The 25220-nt window shown below is 40.3% G+C and overlaps 1 protein-coding gene across 1 annotated transcript in view; it reads right to left on the reverse strand.

The window, feature by feature from the left end:
* Positions 1-25220, reverse strand: part of MYH15 (myosin heavy chain 15) — a 139089-nt gene that overhangs the window by 105844 nt on the left and 8025 nt on the right. Inside the window, exons 4-11 of the mRNA XM_074370204.1 lie at positions 24460-24616; positions 23787-23814; positions 22375-22472; positions 20504-20631; positions 17537-17600; positions 17355-17450; positions 9672-9775; positions 8247-8385 (exon numbers count right to left, since the gene is read on the reverse strand). Coding sequence (XP_074226305.1) covers positions 8247-8385; positions 9672-9775; positions 17355-17450; positions 17537-17600; positions 20504-20631; positions 22375-22472; positions 23787-23814; positions 24460-24616 — 814 coding nt within the window. The remainder of the gene's footprint in view (positions 1-8246; positions 8386-9671; positions 9776-17354; positions 17451-17536; positions 17601-20503; positions 20632-22374; positions 22473-23786; positions 23815-24459; positions 24617-25220) is intronic.

Consider the following 25220-nt stretch of genomic DNA (forward strand, 5'->3'; position numbering starts at 1 on the left):
CTACTATTGGGTACAGGATTTCTTTTTAGAGAAATGAAATTTCTGGAATTTGATAGTGGCGATGGTCACACAACCTTATGAATATGCTCAAACTCACTGAACTGTATATTTTAAAAGGGTAAATTTTACAATATGTAAATTATAGCTCAATTTTTAAAAATAATCTATTTCTTGATATTGGCCCTCTTCTGAAAAGAACTGTCTATCTGAAGGACATGAAAAATCTCATTTTTTATTAGTTGCCTATTTCCCTCTTCTACATATATATGTGTAGATCCTTTCAATGAAAAATGAAACAGGAACTTGACCGTGTAATTCGATAATTCAAGACAACCACCAATTAACAGAAGCCAGAACACTTGTCCAGTATCTGTCAAAAACCTTCCCTTTTCCTCTGCAGTCTCTGCTCCACAGTGCTCTTTGCTTCCTAACAAGAGTACTTACAACCCACACAACTGTACATTCATAACACAGTACTTCTATTTTCTAAGGAAAGAAAGGAAGAATAGCGAGTGTTATCAGAAGGAAAGGTAAATAGGCACGTATCACATCAGGTGTTAAAAAATGACAATGACACAAAAGAATGCCACAGGCAAAAAGTTATAAGCACATTTCAAATCGCAGATTTTTTCAGTTATCAGACAAAAGGAATATTTTGCTCAACTAAAACCTCTCTGTTGTCTTCCATTTTAAATGAATCCAGAGATATGCTAGTATATCTGATGTAGTCACTCTGTAAAACAATGTCTCAGAAGAGAAGGAAATGCAGTCTTTCCTTTGTTCACTAAGAAGTAAAAAATTTCCTGAGCAATAACCACAAATCAAGAATAAAGTAAAGACAATACACAATTAGAGAGCTATATGTCATTTATATTAATAATATCCATTTCCTTTTTGTGGCCTTTAAAATTTTTATAAAGGCTTAAAAAGCTTGAAATGCTTGATTAACTTGTTAACTAAAATCAATATGTATTGTACACACGCTCCTACAAGCGGTGCACCTACTCCATGTCAACGGTAATGCCGAGGTACTCAGTTGCTATGAAACCTTCCAAAATGCAAAGCCTGTTTAGGAACATAAATGGAAAAATCAAAAGTGGAGCAGACATGCCTGTCTTATGCTGAGTTATCCCCGCTAAGAATGCCATGTTAGGAGACAAAATCCTGATTATTTCAAGTTGAGAAGCCAAGTGGGTCAGGATCACAGACTTTTTGAACTAGAAGAGACTTTAAAGAGCATCTAACCCCAAATGAAAATATTCCAAAGAAAGGGAGAAATGTAACATGCCTGATGAACCTGAGTGAAGATGGACAGTAACCAATAATGTGAAAAGAAACAATTCCACAGTATCTGTCTAGGGAAAAAAGATGAGAGTTCAGTTTTCTATGCTTTGGAAGCATTCAGCTGGACAATGCTGGTAATAATAGTCTCAATTTCATACAACCTTGTTCCAGTGTTGATGACAGTCCTTTGAGTCTATTTTTATCCATGAACAAAGGAAACCCAAATTCTCTGTACAGTATCCCACCTTAAGCTCTAACAGAAATAGCATCCAACATTGCAAAATTATTTCTCACTCACTCCTGAGATAGTCAAGGGTCTGCAGACAAAGGAAGAGTGTGCCTTGGATTTTACCCCGCAGGTGTACAACATATATAACATGTTTTCCTTTTTTTAAAAATTTTTTTACAGAAAACACTAGTAGTCATAATGTTCCAAAAAAAAAATTACTTCATTTGCACTAAAAGCCAACAGCCAAGACCAAAATAGTTTAAAACTATAAACAAACGTCCTTCCGACATTCAGGAAATGCTATCGTGAATACAGCATTATCTATAAACATATTTTCATCACATGACCTGATGTGTTCCCAAAGAGGCTTTATTACATTCCCACCAATAAACATCATTCCCTAGGGCGTCCATGGACTTTTGCTTGGTTGTATAATCTTACCTGAGAGAGGTTTAGCTAGAGGGGTTCTCACAGGTTAGTGTGGATCAGAACAGCCTGGAGAGCTTATAAAGGAAGAAAGGGCTAGCTCACTGCAGCATATTAAGGTCTGGGCCTATTTCTAGCATGTTCACCAGGTGATTCGGATACACATGAAGGTCTGAGAACAGTCCTTCATAGAGGGGCCTTGGCTGCACACTGGGGTCACCTGGCAAGTTGTAAAAACATACACTGATGTCTGCATCCACTGTCAGAGGTTGGTTACCTTTGGTCTGGGTGAGGCCTGAGCCTCAGAAATCTGAAACTCCCCAAGTGATTTGGATGTGCAGCAAGTTTGAGAACTACTCTCTAGAGAGTGGTCTCCAGGTTTGTTAAGTTCATTTAGAAGAAGATGGAAAGAATCAAGTTTGACTTCACCTCAAAACAGGTGGGAGATAGAGAAAAACAAAGTCCAGTCTAGTGCCTCAACTGTAAATGACGAGATATAAAGAAGGGAAGAGATAGTTTTGTCAAATCACAGTCTGGCTAATGTGAAAAAGGAGTTTTAAAAATGACCTTCAAATAGTCTTTGATGGAGGGTTATAATATGGTTTCTGAGCTGTTCATGTTTCCTTAATCTATTGAACAGATTTTCTGAGCACTTGCTATGTGCAAAGCCTGGTACTAGATGCTGTAGTAAGAAGATAGATAAACAAGACAAAAATCCTTGACATCAAGTTTATAATCCATGAAAGTATCTAAAACATGGGGGAAAAAAGGCAAGCCAATGAGACAACTGCCTAGAAGTGACAAATGGAGTATCATGAAAGTTTGAAAGAGAGAGAGATCCCTTCTGGATTGCATGACCAGGGAAGATTTCAAGAAAAAAATAGCATTTGATCTGGGCCTTGAAGGATGAGAAGGGCTTTGATAGATAAATAGGGGAGAACATGCATTTCTGAAACAGAGAACAGCATGACTTAAAGGCCCAGAGGTGAGCGAGTCTCTGCAGCGATGCTCAAAGATTCGGATCGGACCATGAAGTCAGGGAGTGAGAGAAATAGAAGAGGGGGTGATTTATGTTTGCAGGAGACATCTGATGCCACTGTTAGGTATTAGTTAAATAATGGAAAAACATTAAAGGGGCTTTTAGCAGAGAAATGACTTAACTAGAGTCTGGCTTCAGGACAGTTAATTTTGTGGAAGTTTGCAAAACAGACCAGAGTGAGAAGATTACAGAGAAAGTGAACCCACAGTGGGATGCCAGAGTACAAGGCACTGAAAGTCGAAACTAGTGATAGGAAAGGGAAAAAGAGAGACGGAGAAACATGACTAAGAGGTTTCCAGCCTGAGGAGCAGAGAGAAGAGCAGTATCGTGAATATGAATAGAATGTTCATATTCACAGGGGGAGAAGATGATGTGCTGAGTTTCAGCCATGCAGAATTTAGGACACCAGAGAACATGCAGTAGCAAGTCAGATATGTGGGGCTGGAATTTAAGAAAGAGGTAAATGCAAGGATGCCCCCTTAAGTTTGAGGCCCATCCCCTTTCCACCCACTTCTCCATCTGTCCTGCTCCTTCATCTGTCCAATCCCTTCCCAAATGACCAACTGTGAGAAAATTCCCAAAGTTTAATATATTAAGAGCCCTTAGAAATCAATAAGAAAAATCCAGTGCCTCAATTTTTAAAATCAGCTGATAGAAACAAAAATTCAAAAAAGAAACAATACAAATAGGTAATAACCTACCAAAAAGTTAACTTTATTAATACTTAAGTATAAAACAAAACCTGGCTAATTGGCAAGAGAAAAATAATTAACTTCTAACATTGGTGACCAAAGTGAGAAAGTCACTCAACTACAAAAAGACACAACAAATATATCCTATGGCATTAACAGTTCTTGATTGTTTTGAATAAGCAGGATCCATTCAACAAATAATTATTTGCTACTATAGTAAATGCTACTATTATACAAAGGTTAGGCATTGTATTAAAATCTAGAAATACAGAAATGCACACCGAACTAGGTTCTTGTTCTTATGGAGTTTATATCTGATGGAAATTGGGGGGGGGGGGTAGGACAGACAAAAATAAATACATGAATGACACAAAGAAAAATATGCAGAGTAAGGACAAAATGACAGGGAAGTATTGGGGGCAATTAAGGAAGGGTTTGGGGGTAAAGCAACATCCAAGAAGACATCTTAATGAAGTGAGGGAGTAAGCCATGAGGATCCCTAGGAAAAGAGCTGCCGATAGAAGGAAGAGTTAGTGAAAAAGTTCTGCAACAGGAGTGCTCACACGCCCCCCAAAAACCAAGAGACCAGTGGGCTGAGGGAGCAGAGTGGGAGAAGGGGGAAATGGTAGGTGGGGGCTCTGCACCTGATTTCAACAGCAGTGGTGGCTGCGGAGGAGGGGAGTGAGGAGAAGCACACCCCAGGCAATCCTGTGACACCAGCTGAACACTCTACAATTCAACTGAATTCTTACACTAACTACCTGGAGATGGCGTCAGATTCCGCAGGTTAAGAGTTCAGTCCCACAAGACTGCTCCCCCAACTTCAGGTGCTAATTGAAAGTCCAAGTTGTCACTTGGGCTCCTGAACAACCAGCTATATAGGTCAAAGATCCCAACGACCCCCTCCTTGGGTTCAATCAATTTGCTAGAAGCTCACAGAACTCAGAGAAACATTTTACTTACTGGATCAACAGTTTATTATAAAGGCTATCACTCAGGAGCAGCCAGATGGAAGAGGTGCATTGAACAAGGTATGGAGAAGGGGAGCAGAGCTTCCATGCCCTCTCCAAGGATGCCAGTCTCCCCAGATCTCCATGTGTTCACCCACCTGGGAGCTCTCTCTGTCCCTTTGGGTTTTTATGAGGTTTCATTACATAGGCATGTTTGATTAAATCATTGGCCACCAGTGATTGAACTCAATCTCCAGCCTCTCTCCTCTGTCCTGTTGAGGGTGGGACTGAAAGCTCCAACTCTCTAATCACATCGTTAGTTCTTGTGATGACCAGTCCCATCCTTAGCTACAATCCAAAAGTCACCATATTAATATAAAAGGCACCTTTATTGCTCTCATCTCTTAGGACATTCCAAAGCTTTTAAGAGCTCTGTGCCAGAAACTGGGACAAAGACCAAATATAAATTTCTTATTATAAATCACAATATCACAGTAGGAGATGGGATTAGAGAGAGATTTAGAGAGACATCAGGGAAGACAAGGAGACTGTGATGACAATTTGGGGCTTATTTTGAGTAAGATGGGAGCCATTGGTGAGCCTAGGACAGAGGAAGGGACAAGGACTGGCTGACACTCTGAAAGGGTCACTGCTGGCTGTCATATGTAGAACTATGGTAATGGGACAAGGGTGGAGACAGGGAGACTAGTAAGGGGGCTGCTGCCGTCATCCTGTAAGAAATGATGGCTCAGGCTGGGTGGTAGCAGTGAACATGGTCATTGTGGTAGCTGTGAGTTTTATATATATTTAAAGGTAGGGACAAGAAGAAGAAAGTAGAGACAAAAAGAAAAAGTTCAGGATGACTTGTAGATGTGAGTCAGGGCACCTGGGAGAATCTAGCTGACATTTATTAAGAAGACTGAGAAATGAAGAGTTAGCAGCAGGGGCAGAGAAAGATGAAGAGTTTGGTTCCATATAGGCTGAGTTTGAGATGATCAGCGAAGACAGGAGCAGAGAAAAGTTCCAAGGGCTGAGCCTGCAGCCCTAAAGCAGTTAGAAGAAGGGAAGGCGAGGGTGCTGCAGCTAAGAACTCAAGGAGGAACCACCAGGCAGACGGGATGAGATAACTCGTTTCATTTACTTATCTGTATTTTCTGATTAATAAGTATGCCTTGCTTTCATAATAAAAATCATTCAAAAAACTGATATAAGATATTTTCCCATATTGCACTATGGGGAGGTCGTTCTGGCTTGTACCTGAGTTAAACTGAATTTTGTGCTAAACTAAAACAGCCTGTTTGTGGCCTATCAAACATACATTGTACATCTGCTTTAATTATTAAAGAAAAGGGTGCATTGAACAGAAGTAAAGAATGCCCATGTTAAAAATAAAGATTAAATGCCTCCCTTCCCTGGACGCTAATGCTGGTACTCCTTTGATGATAAGACTCCTTTCCTAGGTGCCACATTCATACTGATTGTCTATGTACATGCCTGTCTGTTTTTGTTTGAAACCTTGAAGGAATCTACCCGACTCATTTGATGTCCTTTGTTCTGACAAGACATAAAACTATGCCGAAACCATGCTTCTCCAGAGCAATTTCTTCAGAGTTACCCAAAAGGCTGTCTTCCAAGTTATAGTCCTCAGTTTGGCTCAAATAAAACTCTTTTCTATTCCTATTATAGATTGTTTACTGATTATTTTTATCGACAAAATCATGCTTCAAAAGGTGGGAAAAGAAAAAGAAAAACAATGACAAAAATAAAGCAACAAGATGCCATGAAAGCGTATATTAATGTTAATATACAAGATGTTTACACTATCTTCAAAGCACACTCTCTCACTTTATTCTTGTCTGAGCTCAAGTGTCTTCTTCTCTAAGGGGACTTTCGGACCACCCTATCAACAATAACCCCCTCACTCCTATGATTCCTATTTTTTCATTATGACTACATGCATATTTGTCTGCTTATGTATATATTGTCTGTCTCCATACTTGACGGTCAAGACAGGGATGGTATCTTGTTCACAGGTATATCTCTAGCACCAAGAACAGTCTCCAGCACAGATTGGTCTCAGAAATTATTTGTTAAACAATAAAAACCAACCAATCCAATTCAAAAATGGGCAAAGCATGTGAACAGATATTTCACCAAAGAAGATACACAAATAGTCAATAAGCACATGAAGGATACTCAACACCACTAATCATTAGGGAAATGCAAATCAAAACCACAATGAGATATCACCTTATACCTATTAGAAGGGCTCTTACCAGAAAAACCCCAGAAAGCAATAAATGCTGACAAAGATATAGAATAATTAGAACCCTTGTGCATTGCTGGTGGGAATGTCAAATGGTGCAGTCACCACAGAAAACAGTATGGTGGTTCCTCAAAAATTAAACATAGAATATCTGCTTAATTCAGCAATTCCACTTCCAGGTATGTACACAAAAGAACTGAAAGCACAGACTTGAACAGATATTTGAACACTAGTGTTCACAGAAGCATCACTCACAATAGTGAAAAGTGAAAGCAACTCAAGCGTCTATAAATGGATAAACAGAAAGTAGAATATACATACAGTGGAGTAACATTCAGCCTTAAAGAGGAATTAAATTCTGACACATACTACAACATGTCTTAAAAACATTATACTAAGTGAAATAAACCAGGCACAAGAGGACAAATACTGTATGATTCCACTTGTATGGGATACCTGGAGTGGTCAAATTCACAGAGACAGAAAGTAGAATAATGATTTCCAGGGATTAGGGGAAGGGGGTAATAGGGGCTCATTGTTCTTAGGTACGGAGTTTCAGTTTTGGATGATGAAAAAGTTCTGGAGATGAACAGCGGTGACAGTTGCAGAACAATGTGGAAGTATCTAATGCCACTGAAATGTATGCTTAAAAATGGTTAAAACTCTATGTGGTGTATATTTACCACAATTGAAAATATAAAGTTAAAAAAAATTATTGAAAGATTTGAATGAATGTCATTTCTTCCTTTTTGTTTCAGTTGCCAGGAATTTTAATGTTAAATGAAATAATTATAACAACTGTGATTCCTTCTTTTCATAATTGTGATTTTCTATTTTGATGATCATTCTAGACAGATCATTCATTGTAAATCTTTTTGGTAAGCACGCATGACTATAGATTTTTAGAATGTGAATTAAAAAACAAAGAGAAATGAAGCCACAGTGTTTTCAACGCAGTGGAAACCCCACCTTTGGAATTCTAAAGATCTTTGTTCCCACCTCCATTATGTCACCCAATACGTCTTATGGTAATCTGTCTGCTCTTTTCTCTGCTTCTTTCAGTAGTCTATATGCTGAAGGCAGACTGTGTCTTAGTCAAGCCTCTATCACCCAGGTAGCAAATTTACTGGCATTGTCAATAATTAATTAAGTAATGCTTCTTAGTCTGAGATACGAGGATTCTATATTAGAATAGTGGTTGACAGAATCATTTTGAGGAACAGCAATTAAGGGAGATTGCTGATTAATTTCAACATTTTCCAAAAACCAAGACGTGAGGTTAACCACAAGTAAAAGGGAGCAGGCCTGGGGTCAGGGATCTGAAGAGAGTATATGGCCATATCTTCAAAGTAATCCTTACTTTCTGTGCCATCTGCTTCCACTTGCTCTTCTCTGGGTTTCTGTTTAAATGTCATGTTTCCAAAGTGCAGGATGGCACCAGTGAGTTTATAGGCTCCATGCTTCTCATGAGGAAGAAAGCCCAAGATGTCCAAGGCTCGCTGTAAAAAGAAAAGCAGATGGCCAAGTTCTTCATTTGCCTAATGGCTGCAGTGAGTGCCTCACCCCCGCTGTGTGTCACACCTCCCTCCGCTCCGTGGGCTATGGGCTGCCGAAGGGAAGAAGGGAAGAAGATGGATCACTGCCACAGCCCCAATGTGTAACAGCTCCGTTCAAAGCTGTGCAAATCGGCCCTGTTGGCACTTGGTCACCTGCAGTCTGCTTATCCCTTTAAAAGAGAATTAGGAAGGCAAATGACTTGACTTGTTTAATTTCCAGTGGTTTTAGAACTTCCCTCCAATGACTTGCTCCCCTCCTCTCCCTTCCAACAATCCACCATTAACTGGCTCTACGAGGTACATTACTTTGCCTTTCATGGTTACAGAAGGAAGTAGCACCATATCTGATAGGGTGGCTTATTTCTGGGATCCCATATGTTCCCCCAACTTTATCCCAGTGCAAGTCCATTTCAAAGACTGGCAAAAGGAAGTGTTTAAGAAAAGAAAAACCATGTCACCAAAGAACAGCATCCTAACAAGCCACTGCACATGGTAAGATGTGTGTTCTCACACCCGCCAGGAGGGTGGAAATTCGTACAATATTTCTAGCGGTTAATTTAGAATGTGTATCAATAGACTATAAAAAATTCATAATCCTTACCTAGTAATTTCACTTTTAGGAATCTAGCACAAGTGAATCTGATCTACCATAAAAGTATTCGCCTACAAAGATATTCATGACAGTAGGGAAAAAATCCCACGACCTTTAGTCTAACAATAGGAGAATGGCTAAGCAAACTTAGAACAAACGTCTGATCAAATATTAAGTGTCCATTTAAATGAGTATGAAGAGTTTGTAATAACACTGAAAATGCTTAAGATTAATCAAAAAAGCAAACGATATGTCTAATAGCATATTCAGTATGATTATAATCTTTAATTTAAAAAAATAAACCCACCAAAACAACTATACAATAGCAACCCCAAGGAGAAAAAAAAAACATAAAGACCATAAAGTTATACTCCAAATAAAAACAGTGGCTGTCATTGAGCTGAAGCATCTTCTTACTCTTCCATATGTTCTGAAATTATGATACTGACAATGTACGTTTTTACATTAAATAAGTAAACTGGACAGAAGCAGTCTTGGAGGGGCTCCTTGTATTCTCACCCCTAGGGGAAGGAAGTTCACTTGTCCAGAACCCTTTGAAAGACAAAAGATCTAAGATGCTTTCTTTCATTGCTCATTGTCTTTACTAGACTTTGCTCTGATAAGTAACAAGCCTTACATCTGTGACCAGCAATTCTTCAGCATCATCCAAGCTCTCCACAGCGATGACTCCATGAGAGCAAAAGTGAAAGTCAGAGGGATTTTCAGACACCAGGAGCATATCTGCAGTGGGAAAACTGTCAGTTAAACAGCTTAAAGAAATCCACGAGGCTTTAGAAAGTAATTGACCAATATTCACAGTTTACTCTTACAGCTTACAGCATACTTGTAAACAAGCCAAGATAAAATCCATATTCTACACCTAAACCTCTGCAATCAATTTTTGCCCTCTATTAACTTGTCAGTCATGTGTTAATGCCTTCTGAGAGGAGACCAGGCAGGCCAAATCTGAAAGCAGATTCAATTGCAGTATCCTGAACTGGTGTGAAAAAAGAAAAAAAAATAAAATAAAAACCAGATAATGCATGTTGGCAAAACTTTGAAAACAGGAATTTGGCCTAGATGCGTGGTTGATAGCTGGAGGAGAAAAAATGGTTTGTAAAATTATAACAGGCCTAAGCTTCAAAGGCTAGAAAGTAGGCAGACCCTGGGGTCAGCACCTCGGGAACATTAGCAGTATAATCCTGTCACATCATGTCCTGCCTATTAGGAGGCTAAGTCTGTCTTTCAAGAGATCCGTAAATCAGCTACTGTGTTCAACGCTGCACCTCTGATATGTCTAAGACTCCTGACATGATTCACTTAGTCAGGAAACATAATGCAGGCTGAAGCCAAGGCAGGCTGTCAGAGGCACAACAGCAATTGACTTGGCCAAATCACATTAACCTCTTAAAGCCTGACACTCACTCCCAGTGAAGTTTTTTTGAGCTGATCCGAGTTTCCTGTTTATTACTCAACGTTGTGATGCTCTATTATCCTGAACCCCAAATCTCAAAAACAAAAAAGCTGGGCTACATGAATATTCACAGCAGCTCTATATGGAAACCATCCAAATGTCTATCAATAGTTAACAAACTGTATTGTATCCATACAGTGGATTATTATTACTCAGCAAACAAAGGAATGAACTATGAATACGTGAATGAACACAAAAGGATCTCAGAATAATCATGCCGCATGAAATAAGCCAGACAAAAGAATATATACTGTATGATTCCATCTTACAAAATTCTAGAAATGCAATCTAATCTGTAGTGACAGAGAGCACATCAGTGGTTGCCTAAGGACTGGGTCAAAAGAGGAGGGGTTGAGGGAATGAGAAAGGGCAGGAGGGAGGAATTATAAGAGGTCACGAGAAGACTTTTGAATGGATTCATACATTATCTTGACTGTGGTGATGGGTTTACTTCATGGATACATATGTCATCGCTTATACTTATGTTGATAATATTTCAATAAGCTATTTTATAAAAGTAATTGAGCTAGCCCAAAAGAAATCAGGCTGAATGCAAGTACAATATATATTTTTAAGTAGAAATATAATCCATAATAATTTTCTAAAGTATTTACTTGAATGGTGATTCAAATGTTCCTTAAATGTTAAGATTTCTCAGGAATCTCCTTATATTCTTCCTCATGTCTCAATTTATATCAACAAATATTTGTGGATCAAATAATGTGTCAGGCATTATTGTAAGTTTCAGGGATAGATCAGTGAAAAAAAAATCCTGCTCCTGTCTTCATAAAGCTAATATCCCAACAAGAGGAGACAAAAGTTAAAAAAAAAATGAGTAAAATACATGGCATGTAAGATGGTCATAAGTGCTATGGAGAAAAATACAAGCAGGGAAAGGGAATACAAAGTACTGGAGATGGAAAGTTGAAGTTTTTAGTAGGGTGATCAGGGAAGGCCTCTATAAGGTGACATTTGAGTAAGACCTGAAATAGTTGAGGGACAGAATTATGGATAAGAAGGGGAAGAATATTCCAGAAAGAAAAAGTCAATGCAAAGGCCCTGAAGTGAGAGCCTGCCTGGGATTTTGAGTGGTTCAGGTAGGTCAAAGAAGAAGTGGGTCATGAGGTCAGAGAGGCATCCAGAAGCCAGATGACAGAGTCTCACAGGCCATGGTGAGGATGTGGGCATTTATGTACTATGTGAGATAAGAAGCCATTATAGGTCTTTGAACAGAGGAGTGACATCATCTGACTTTTTTTTAATTTACTATGGCTGCTGGAGTAAAGACAGAGGGACAGTGATGGGAGCAGGGATACCAGGAAAGTGCTGAATAATTCAGGAGAAAGATGGTGGTACTTGACTGGGGAAGTAACAACAGACATGGTGAGAACTGGCCAGAGTTTGAATTTTGAAAGTAAAGTCAATAGGATTTGCTGGTGGAACAAATGAGAATAAGGTGGGAGAAAAGGCTGATCAAGGATAACTCCAAGGTTTGGGCCCAGGCAAGTGGAAGGATGGAGCTGCCTTCAGCTGACCTGGGAAACACTGTGGTAGGAGCAGGTCTGGCAGGGTGAAGTCCAGGAACTAGGTTTTAGGAAATGAAGTTTGAGATGCCGATTAAACATCCAAGGGGAGACATAGAAGAATCAGTTAGCTAGGAGTCTGGAATACTAAAGAAAAGTCTAGACTCATGATCAAACTTTGGAAGTCATCAGATAGAAATATCTTTAAAGCTGTCAGTCTAGATGATCTGTCATAAGACAGATCCAAAGACTCAGCCCCAGGGCATTCTAAAGTCATGGGCTAGATGAAAGAAAGAAACCTGCAAAGCACTGCCCAGAGATTTAGGAGAGAAACAAGAGAGGGTGGCACACTAGAAGCCACGAGGGGAGATTTTCAAAGAAGAGGGAATAATCAGGGGTATCAAATACTGTCCTGACTGCACACTGTCAAATATCTCTATAGATTCTTTGGCAAGTTTCATTCATGTCTTTACTGAAAACTCTCAAATCTGTATTTATTTTCAGAGCTCCACACGTAAATGTCCAACTTCCCAACACACATTTCAGTGTGGATGACCACAAGTAGCTCAAACCCAACATCACCACAGTTAAATCTATGATGTTTTCCATGTCTGCCCTGAAGCTGTTCCTCTTCTGTGGTTCCTTATGCCAGTGAATGTCACCACCACCCCAGGCCAGACACCTGCTGCAACGTCTTGCCTGTTCACCTCCTTCACAGCTCAAATCAAAGCATTTATTTACTCTTTTTTCTCTACCGTAAGTAAGAGGGAAGAGGGAGAGATGCAAAACTAAAATGGTCCTTTCTCTCAAGGAAGCTAGAGGAATAACACCCCCAACAGTGCGAAAAATGCTCCTGTGTGTCTTTAGGGAGGGGCTATGTATCAGTTGACTGACTCATTTAAAAATAAATCTGCTTCCCAAGATTGCTTTGCCAAGAATTATCTTTTAGATTATACTAAATCAACCTTTTAGAGAATTTTCATTTTACTGTCATGTTTCCTTTGTCATTTTTGATCATTTTCATCCTGGTCATGACGGTCAAATATGCCATATTTGACATTATTTTCTCTATGTTAATATAGGGAAATAGTTGACTAGAAAGGCTCACTACTTGCCCAGAATCACATTAATGACACATTGAATTTAGCGCATCGCTTCTAAGACTTCTGTTAGACTCTGCCACCTACCCACCCAGCCTGTGTTTATAACTATGACGGAATTCCATTTCCTTCTTTGGCATGGACAGAAGGAGGGTCTTGCTTCCACGTAAGCAGGCTCGACACTGGACAAGCGCTGAGGGAGACTGAGCAAAGGGCAAGAACACCCCATGCCTGAGGACTAGAGGACTGGGAAGAAGAGAGAGGAATCAAGATTCAGGAGGGAGCTAGTATTAAGGCAGAACGGCGGGCCCAAATGCTTTGTGTGTATTTCTCCCTCATCACCTCCCCGCTCCAGGCACATCATTTCTAGAAGTCACTAAGCACACCCAGTAAACCTCCTTATGAGGGGGAACACGGCTGCTGCGCCAGCATAACCACTCACTGGAACAGCTGCACTCAGAATGATGTGCTGCTCTAGAGAATGTAGAGGCTAAAAGCATGAGGGTTTGAGGAGCTCTGAGAAGCCCTGAGCTCAAAACATCTTCCCCACTGGGCCTTACCAAAACTTGTTTTCAAGGAGCAATGAATTTTAATTGGGTTGAGGCTTGAGGCTATCTCAGAGGAGTATCACATAAACAGGGATTCCTTTATTTAATTAATTTCATTTCTACCAAGAGAAATGGCCTTGAGAGAATGAAAAAAAAAAAAGTGAATGCATTTATTATGAGATACTATTAGGGCCAGAGAGACTGTCTAGGCAGGTAAGGCCCACACAGAAGATTGTTGACCAGGCTGTGGGCACATGGAGGGCAGGGGAGCTTGTCTGGAGGAGTGAGGTGGGTAGCAGAGAGAGAAAGAATGAGAGGATGCTAAAGGGCTAAAAGTCAACTGCTTCACAATTTCAAAAACTACAGATGAAAACTTTGTACGGGTTCATTGTTAGACCCACCCTCTGGTAGAGGATGCAGAGAACCCATTAAGAGTATTTTATCATTCAAAATTTTGTCTTACGTGTTATCCTGACATTAAATTTTGCTTTCTAAATGGCTGAATGTTCTCCAAGACTCAACTGTATTTACTATGTAAAAGAGCAAAGCTGACATCGGGCCAAAAAAAAGTTCAGGCTCGCAAAGTTCTATAGCGAGTACCTCTATGCCACACCACCCATCGTTACCTGTTTCTCAGTACTGCCATGTACAGCTGAAGAGGTTGTGCACTGCTCAACTGCAGAGAGAATCATTCACATAGTCTACAGTTTGAATAGCATTCTCTGGTGTTGGGAAGTGCACCATCTCCACAACCATACACATATCTTGTGCCCTCTAACAACCAGTGGGGAGAAAGGGAGTAAAGATAGGAGACCAGTTCAAGAGAGATGGGTAAAGGGGCACAACTGAATATTCTCCAGAATGGGAGGTCCAGGTGCCGACCATTTCTCCCTCCAGGGCATTCAGGCCACCAGTAGACAGACTCAGGAGCATCTCTTGGCAATCACCACTGTGTATCACCATCACACACTTTATGGAGTGAGTGCTCAGGGCACTAGGCAAAGGGTCAAGGATTCCAAGAGGCAAGAACTGGTTTCCTTACCTCTCTTCCTTGAGTTTAGAGACCGCTTGAATAGCAAGAATGAGTACAATAAATAAATAGAAAAAAAGTCAAAGAAATGAAGAGAAAAAGGAAAATACATGCCAGACCAAGCTATACAGATGGTGCTGAGATCTGAAGAGTTTCTAGGAGCCATCTCTGAGGGAATGGAGAAAGTGGGTTCTAGCTGTGCCTGGAACAAGAGTCAGCCTGAACTGAAAGGAAAGGGGAGAGAGGATGCTCAGGCCATGTAGAGGCTCGACTGGGACTGGCTCTGGGGTAACACATCACTCCATTTCCTTGGCTCCTTCAGCAGGTGGCCAGCCTCTGCGGTAATTTTCCACACACAAATGCTCCAATTTTAGGAAACTTGGACATAATCCACATATTGCAAAGATGTGCCCTCTTGAGTCTCTGCTCAGGACACTTGAAACTCTTCGTTGTCAGCCATAAGTAGAAAGAGTTCAAACATTTACAACGTCCCAAAGAATGATAATTGGTGTCATAAACAAGTGGACTGACAATACCCAACTTGGACCACCAGATGTCAGTCTTTGTACAATAATCAAGCTCAGCAGCCCAGAGACTCAACCAAGTTCATGAACTCCTGATAAGTATGAATTTTCCATAGCAGCCCAGAGTCTTCAGATGGTTCTACTAATAAACAGAGATGCTCCAAAACATCTTGCATTCACTGCTGGTACCCACACGGGACCCTATGTGTGTCAAGAATGTTAGATTTGTCAGGACAAATGAAAGGGAAACAAAAACAATCTGTACCAGGTTTAGGTGGAGGGAAGGTGGGAAGGAGAATAGCGGTTCTTCTATCATCAGCTGCACCCTGGCAAAAATAATTGTCTAGTTTGCAGAGCTTCCTCCATTTGGTGAGGGCACTTGGGAATTGAGGACCATGTAGTCAAAATGCTGCGGGATTTATTCCATACTTAATCTAAGCATAACGGGCTGGGGGATTGTTCCCCATCAATTTGTTCACCTGGATCTCAGATATCATCCCATATTCACTCCTGTGGAAGCGCTATTACCCTCAATGGCTTAATTTACATGCAAATCCAATCAGCTTGTCAATCTCCCCTTCCAGTGACCTTCCATAGCACTCAAGATGTAAACTCTTTGCCATAGCCTGCAAGGTGCTGCTTGGTCTGGCCCTGCCTACCTCTCCCTGCATTACCTCCTCCACTCTGCCACAATGGCCATTGTGCTATTCCAAGAATAAACTAAATGCATTCCTACCTCAGGGCCTTTGCACTGACTGTTTCTTCCTCCAAGAACTTTCTTCCTGGAAATCTTTGCCTACTTGTTCCCTTATTCATTCAGCTTTCTGGAAAATATTGCCATCTCATTTTCTTTTCTGCCCTTGTATCTAAGATATAACTTACCCACTACCCTATCAATCCCCATTTCACCCCGTCCCTTTACCCACTTTATTTTTCTCTGTAGACCTACAGTCTCTGAAATGTATATTTCTTTGTTTACTTGTTTGTTACTGTCTTCCATACTAGAATGTAAGCTCATGAGGCAGGAACCTGCCTGTCTTATTTCCTTCTCTACTCCTTGTTCTTAAAAAGCAGAGCCAGGCACACACAGAGCAGCCCCACAATCAATATTTGTTGAATGAATACATGAAATTCATCCTCTAACCCTACAAGTTGCTTTTCTATTTCTGTCCATGGGACTACTTTTATCCTAGTCAAATTACCAAATTTGGGGGGATTTTTGACTCACCAGTCTTCCTCATTTCTACAATTAATCATTGCCAAGACCTTCTATTCTTCCATGAATCCATCCTCTTTTCTCCCCCATTCCCACAAACACTGCCCTGGACAATTGTCTTGTCATCTCATACTGGGACTCCTACAATCACTTCCCTCGGTGTTTCTGCCTTCAGTCCATCCTGCCCACCATACCAGCTCAAGTGTTACTGCTCTCAACAAATCGTGATCTACTATGACCCCATCCCACCCCGACAAAACACACACACACACACACACACACACCCTCCCAACTCTCTGAGTTCAGAAACCATCAGAACCAAATCTCACTACTCCTCTATGCAAATCCTTTCCTCCAGTTAGCCTGGTCTCTCTGTTCCCTAATCTTGTCCTGCCTTTTCCTGATATTGTATGCACTTCTCTTCCTGAGGGAAATACCCTCCACTCTGGTTAAATCTCCTTCACATTCTTCATACCCTAACCTAAATCCTCCCTTCTTTGCAAAACTCTCATTGACTGCTACACACATAGTGATGTATCCCACCTGCGGCCTCTTGTCTATACCACCGACTTAAAGGATTAGTGGTTCTAACCATTTAAGGCCTTAAAATATCTAATGCTTTTTAGACACACACACATATATACACACACACATTTATTTACCTCTGCTGGTTGCCTGTCTACTTCCAAACACTACCAAGTTGTAAAAAAAAAAAAAACTGTTACCATTTACTCTCTATCCATATAAATTTATAGAACATTGGCTCAATTTCTTACATTTTAGGATGAATATACTGAGTTCTAAAGAGGCTGTGAGAATTATTAAATAGCACTTTTTCAGGTCCGATAATCTGACTTCTGCCTCTTATTTTAGAAGGACCCCCAGCTCCAAAATAATACACTTACCATGAAGTTCTTTTTTTCCTGACAGAATTTGATAGAATATATGGTAGTTTCTCTCCCCTGGCTGCTGGAAAATCACCCGGGATTTTTCAAGCAAATCTGCATGATGAGATATCAATAAAGATTCATACTTAGGTGATCTTGCAAAATTAGAAGAAAAGTAATCACAGTGAAATGCTACTCACAGATGTCAATGTCTGCAGATGACAGCTTGCCTCTGGCACAAAAGTGCATCCTGATGAATTTGCCCTGAGTGGACACAGAACAAACATTCCCAAGAGTTGCAATGGCTTCATTATACATGTTCCTCTTAAAGTGATTACTTCCCCTAAAGTTAAAAAATGCAACCTGGGTCTGAGAGGGCACCAGTGAATGCGAAGAAGCAGCCAGAGTGGTCATCAGGACCAGCAGTGGTCTGGAGTCTAGTCTCAGACCTGCTGATGCCCGGCTGTGTGTGCCGTGTGCATCACAGAATCTCTCTGGGCCTCAGTGTTATTTTTGTTGTTGTTGTTTAAGGGAACCCAAATCTTTTTTTATTAAAGTATAGTTGATTTACAATATTGTGTTAGTTTCAGGTATACAGCAAATTTATTCAGTTTTATATATGTGTGTGTTTCATATTCTCTTCCATTATTGGTTATTATAAGATACTGGAGATGGTTCCCTGTGCTATACAGTAAATCCTTGTTGCTTATCTATTTCATGTATAATAATTTGTATCTGTTAGTCTCATACTCCTAATTTATCCCTACCCTGCTCCCTTTCCCCTTTGCCAACCATAGGTTTATTTTCTATGTCTGTGAGTCTGTTTCTATTTTGGGGCCTTTTATCCAAAAATGAGAAAAAGAGTATCTGCTTAGCGTATTCTTTCACTTTTTTCCAACAAACATTTGTTGAGCATCTACTACAATCCAGAAAACCTGCTAGGCACTGGAGATAACACATTAGAAAGATAGGTGTGGTCCCCTCTTTTCTAGATTCTAGTGTAAGTAGTTAATGCAACAGCTCTAACATAGGAACATTTGGTGTGTCTTGAAATCAAAAGGAAAGCCAGTTGTGCAGGAGATTAGCAAGTAAGAGAAAAGAGAGTAGACAGGCATCATATTATGTAAGCCAGGTGGTCACAGGAGGTTTTGTTTTGTGTGCTCAGAAGACACTGGGCAGTTTTAAGCAGAGGAGTGGTGTGATCTGATTTATGTTTAAAACACCACTTTGGCATGAACAGATGGGGCTCCGTTTCTTCCTTATTAATGAAAAGCCATAAGACAGGATCTAGTGGGGCAGAAAGTCTGCCTGGAGGTGACAGAGCGCAGGTCAGAGCACCAGTTGCAGCCAAGGAGGCAGGCAGTCCAGTGGCAGCTAGAGTCTGCAGGATGAAGAGTCTGGTGCAGAGTGGAAAGCGGCCTCGTGGAGGTGGCCCCATTCAAGGAAGGAATCAGAGCAGGACAGCAGTCTGGAAAGGGAAGAAGAGGGCTACCTACAGGGGGACTGAGCTGTTAAGTTAAAGAATGCAGGATAATGGGAGCCACACACACAAACATACACATGAATATAAACACACACATATATCTAAGCATGTATATACATGTAGCATGTGTACATTTACACACATAAACATATACGTATACATACAGAGTATCAATTGAAAGAATTTAACGTGGATTTCTTGATTTTTTTGAACTCCCTTTTCTCTCTTCTCCTTTCTTTCATTCATCTTTTTAAACTTTGCTTCTCTACTTCTTTCTTTCCCTCTATCCTTACAACTTTTTTCCCATTCTTGTTTTTTTCAATTGTTGTCTTTCCTTATTTAGCTTTCTTTCCATTTCCTGTTCTTTTCTTTCTTCCTTCCCTTCTTTTCTTTCACTTTCTTTCCTTTCCTTTATCTTCCTTTGTTCCCTCCCTCTCTTCCTTCTATCCTTTTTCCCTGTCTTGGTTTTTTCTCCCCCAGCTTTCTTTCTTTCACATTTAAGCAGAAAATCTCTTCACATTCTAACAAATCCCAAATCTAGCCGTTGTTCCATGGACCGGTATTAGCACCTGCTCCACAGCCAGACATCGCCAGCAGATGCAAGTGTCGTCAGGGCAGCTCTAAGGCTTTGGAGGAAAACCAGCCAAATCGGCAGGAAGCTATTATTTAATTATGCCTAGAGACTCAAACAGGAAGCCTTCTGCAAATTTCCTTGTAAATTATATGGTGGCTCCCTGCCACTCATTTTTGGCACAGGATGGATTAGTGAAGTTAGTTTGAAATCCAAATCCTTCTTCTACCGTGGGACTGCTAGTTAGCAAAAGCTACTTTAAAAAATGCTTTCTCCCAGTTAAAAAAAAAATCCCCAATGAAAACTACATGGGGAAGGGGGGCCATAGGCAAGAGTAGAAATAATAATTGTAGTAAATGAATTAGGGAGTGTTTACTAAAATGACTTGTTACAAGGAGTACAGGAAATTATGAAGGAGAAAGTACTTTCACATTTGAGAATGTAATAAAATACAAAAACATTATTAGGCTTTGCTGGATGAGCTTCCCTACTAGGAGTGGAAAGGAACTTGAAACTATTGTGGCAAAAATTTTCTTACTGAAATTGACCAAACAGTAGAAGCTTCTCAGGCACATATTTTTATGTAGTTTTTAATTGTCTTAATGATAAAGCTGGCAAACTTCTTTTTGAGAATCTAACAATAATATAAACATTAATCAAAAATCTTCTTTGAATCTAAAAAAATGACACAAATGAGTTTCTTTACCAAACAGAAATAGACTCACAGACATAGAAAACAAATTTATGGTTATCAGGGGGACAAAGGGGTGGGGAAGGAAAAGCTGGGAGTTCGGGATTTGCAGATACTGAGTACTATATATAAAACAGATAAAAAGCAAGGTCCTACTGTATAGCACAGGGAACTATATTCAATACCTTGTAATGGCCTATAATGAAACAGAATATGAAAATGTATACATACATGCATAACTGAATCACTATGCTGTACACCAGAAATTAACACAACATTGTAAATCGACTATACTTCAACAAGAAAACAAAACCTTTTTTGATGTTCTAGAAAATTTTTTTCAGACCTATGTGCTCAGACATGAGTTTTGCCATTTGCTAAAAATTAAAGACTCGGATATACTGCTCAATCATGTTACTTACAAAACGAGAGGAGTTGTCATTTCTCAGGGTTTTGGCATTTCCAAATGCTTCCAAGATAGGATTCACTTGCTTGATTTGATCTTGTAGAGTCCCCTGAGATGCACATAAGAGAGGTATAGCTGATGAAGCTTCTAGCAGATTCTGTAATGCGGAAAGCCCTCCACACCCAGGTCAAACCTCATTCTTGTCTTGGCAACCACTAGCCAAAAGCTACTTCCACATTTGGTGACAAAATGTTATTTTGGAATGGGGACTCAGAAAAAAACACGGATGAAAGACTGACAATCTGTGATGCCCGTGTAAGTATATGTGGGAGCTCATTTATTTGCAATGTTTCTCTTTTGTTGCAATTGTCCTGAGTAGGAAAGGAAAATTGATACTTACCAAAATAAACAAGAACAGCAAATACCATAGCCTATTTCCAAATTCCATACCATAAATTCCTCCTCATTGCTAATCTCCCTAGCTTCCCGTTCAATCCTCACACTTGGAAATTTATCCTAAGATAATAACAGCTGACACTTGACATTATTGAACTGTATTTTTGCTTGCTTTTATTCCTATGTAATCTAGAGGTTCATATCAAGCAGTGGCTTCAAATGGTGTATACCGGTCTTGAATTTGAATCATACGTGCTCAGGCTGATGGGCCAATGCAGGTAGGTCATCTACACTAAGTGAGCCTTAATGACCACTTAGCACCCAAACTGGAACATGGCTTTGTTTTCTTTCAGTCAGCCTCAAAGACCCAAACTTTATGGGAGAAATTTTATAATACATGGCATTCAAGAATTTATAAATTTACAAATAATATATTTATTCTAAGTATTATGGGCCTACTGTCCTTTAAATAAGTAAAAGGGCTAATATGAGCAGACTTTCACAGAATTCTTATGTGTTATGTATTGTGTTATGCATTATCATAAGGCTCAATGGTTGGATCAATCAAATGCACACTGAACAACCTAAAATGTATACAAAAATGAAGTAATAACTAGTGAATAATAGAGTTCAATGATACTAAAGAAATCATTCAAACTCCAAAAAGTGGTCATTAGAAAAGAAATTTTCTATGGTTTGAAAATTGGACCAGATTGCTATTTTGATATACTTCTTATGCTGCAAAAAACACAAAAACATCAAATAGAAGAAGCAAAAGAACAATGTCAGACGTAGAAAGATGAATGTCTCCAACAGCTCAATAACTTATTGATTTTGAGTTCTGCTCTGCATTATCTAATTTTACTTTGCATTCCAACTCTCATGGTCTAGTTATCCTCAGATTAGTACCATCACCCTGTTAACGGAGCTAAACAAAGTAAGCTAAAGCAAAAATTGCCGAGGATAAAAATAATTAAGTGGAGAGACAAGATAAAGTTTTTCAGAACCTAGAATGTGATTAAAGTTGAGGGTACATCCATTGGGTGTTTGGAATTTGATGCAGAAGTTAGTGGTCTAGGAAGCAGCATTCTGTTGGTGCATATCTGTGGGAATCTGACATCTCATGGTAGCTAAAGGGTTTAGAAATATCAAAGTGGCCACTAAAGGCATTGTGACCCCAGTTTTTGGGAGAAGATGGTTTAGATCTTAAGTGCCTAATTCTCAGAAGGTCCAACCAATGAAGATTAGGCTAGTAAATGCCCCTTGAGGCAGATCTGAAACAAATGATGTAATTTCATGTTTGGGGGTTATTGGTCTGGTACACTTGATGACCCTCTCAAGGACCAAACGAAAAATGGGGAAAAAGATTTTCTATAACTTTTTAGTTGTTCTATGGTGCTGTCCCCGCTTCCTCCCCATAAGTGGTCAGGACAGGGCATCTATGATCAGCGGAAGGGCCATCTCACCTTTTCTGCCAAGATACATAAACACTTACTGGCTTTTCCCTGGATTCACCCGTAGTTGCTCTGGTGGCAAAATATTGGATAATATGTTTGGTGTTCACAGTCTTTCCAGCACCAGATTCTCCTCTATGATTGGAAATTCAATGACACAGTTAAGTGGTTCAGAATATAAATTCAATGAGAGATAAATAATTTTAATCATACAGGCTAAGGCAAGAAGGGAAAGTTTTATGGAAAAATGTGGGTTAAGAGGGAATTTGGAGGAGAAGCAGACATGTAATTGGTGGGGAGAAGGAGAAGGACATCTCAGGCTGGAAAAGCAGCAGGAGCAAAACTCTGGAGTAGAGAAAAATTGAAGGCTTTTATAAAAATTAGGTGCCTGTTCCTCATCACCCTGTTAACAAAAGCATGAAGAGACAGGTCTCCACATTACCAACTGTTCAAGAGATTTTCACATATTAAGGCTGCCAGGCATATGGCCAGGTCCAACCCTCTCCCTCAGAAGAGAACCTACCAATCATTCCACCAGGAAGCTGGGCTTTAGACTTCCCTTCTACCTTTGACAATCAGCTAACTTTGTAATGTGGAGAGAACACAGTGGTGAATGTATAGCTTCATCACACAAAGTGTCATGGGATCAAGGCCTGCCTGCCTTTATCTGCATGAAACTCTAGAAAACAGTCTATCCTCTCTGCAGAGGGCTGAACTCTAACCACCCTTCTAGCACGAAGATTCTGAGACCCTATTCCTTTTCCTGGAATGACTAAAGCCAACATATAGCCCAGCACAGGAGGTGGCATCATCATTGCATTGGAAGAGCAAGAACTCCAGTGTTTCACTGTCTCTCATTCCCAGCCTGTCCCCTCAGGCACCATGGTGACAGTTCATGGCCAGTCAATGCTCTTCCCATCCAAATTAACATACAATATGGTATCAATGAAGTCCTTTCCTTCCTTCCTCTTCACTCCCTTTTCTTGTCCCGCCAAGCCTCATTGTCTTTTGGTTCCCATTACTTAACGTACCTTGGCCTGCCCCAATCTGGCTACTCACAACTGCAGGTTATCTGTTCCATGGTCACACCCACTGGACTTTCAGTCTGTCTGCCTAATTAGCCAGTCCACAGAACTTTGAAAAGTGGTCATTTGGACGGGGAGTTCTTTCCATCACGAAGATGATTAAGACCAGACAGTGCACTTCAGATTCTAAAGGATCTCCTAAAACGGGAAGCAGCCTAGCTGGCACCATATTTGGATAGTCATTGACTAAAGTGTTATGACAATTTCCTGAGTATCTTATTCTTGCCTCAAAATGTATTTGCTGTCTAAAGAATCACAATTCAAAGACAGTGAATTTATATTTCATATCCAGTGAAATGTAGGTGTCTGTTTCCATTGAAATGCTCACTGCTGGCCAAAAGGAGAAAGCAAGGCAAACACTTACGTGAAGAGCACCGACTGATTCTCTCGATCTACAAAAGAAAGGAAAATGTCAGAACACTCTTCAGTCGGAGCCTTTACACATTGGCATGCACTTATTCAAAATTTCCTTGCTTGTGGTTTGAAGTCAGACACAAGGGGAAGGATTTGCTCTGTATAAAGTTAGAAAAAATACCATTTAAATGATACAAAGTAAAATAGAGTTTCTCTTGACCCTACGTATGCCAGGCATAAGAACGTACAAGTTCTATTCCTATTTCCTTGCTCCAAATACCAATGGTAAATGACTAATGGTTGACATTTTTGCTATTTTAAGCCCTTTAAGAAGCGTGGTGGAAGAATAGCTCTCAAATAACTTTTTGTGTCAGAGATTCTATTAGGTGCTTTATGTAATAGAAGCTGACATCTCCAGGGCGCTCACCCTGGGCCAGCCACTGGGCTGAGCACTTTCAAGGCATTGTCTCACTTAATTTGACATATGAGCTAATTGTCCCTATAACCCTAGGAGGGAGGCACTGTTTTGCCCACGTTTCATCCAGAAGGAAACGGAGGCTTCAAGTGATGAGTCAACTGTATAAAGGCCACGCTCTGCTCACAATGCCTACCTGTCTCTTAGTGACACAGAGAAAAAGTAGATCAGATATTTTTACCTTTCATTTTGGAAGGCAGCCACTTACTGTGAAGCAGATCCTGAAAGGCATTATCGGCCACTGCAAAGATGTGAGGGGGAACCTCTGATCGCCTCTTCCCTTTGTAGGCAGCCGCCACTTCTTCCTGATACACTGGAAGCCACTTGTGAGGGTTTATGCTCACACAGGAGGGACCCGAATAAGTCTGCCGGAAGATCAGAACAGATTTCAGAAAACAAGTTAGAAATGCTTCCAGGTTTGTCAGCTCTTTTGCCATCAGATATCATTTGCTGGAATATTTATTTATTAAGGAACTAAAAGGAGGGTAGCTTTTGGATTCTTTCAGAGAAGGGACTTCTAACAGGAAAAGACAGAACCAGGTTAGAGTGACAATGGGACCTGGGATCACCTCTCCCCTGGGAGATCTGCCAACCATGAACTCGTCTGATACACGGACACACGCACAACTTTCAAAGACAGGGAGGACACTAACAGCAGACTTGCAGGTTTTGGTAACCAGCTCTCAGGCATTTGAGGTCTGAAGGGAATCTGGGCCTCAGTAAGATTTGAAAGCTGACATTTAAGGCACTGGGGTGAATAGCTCATGGGGGTCACCCACGCTGTGGTGGTTGAACTGGCGCTTCCCAAAGATATGTCCATGTCCTAGTCACTAGAACCTGTAAATGTGATCTGATCTGGAAAAAGGATCTTTGTGGGTGTAATCAAATTAAGGATCTCAAGATGCTATCTGGATGGGTCTTAAGCCCAAGGGTCTTAAGATGTTCTTTTGAGAGACACACAGAGGAGAA

This window comes from Camelus bactrianus, chromosome 1, assembly GCF_048773025.1.
Source record: "Camelus bactrianus isolate YW-2024 breed Bactrian camel chromosome 1, ASM4877302v1, whole genome shotgun sequence".
NCBI classification, from domain to species: domain Eukaryota; kingdom Metazoa; phylum Chordata; class Mammalia; order Artiodactyla; family Camelidae; genus Camelus; species Camelus bactrianus.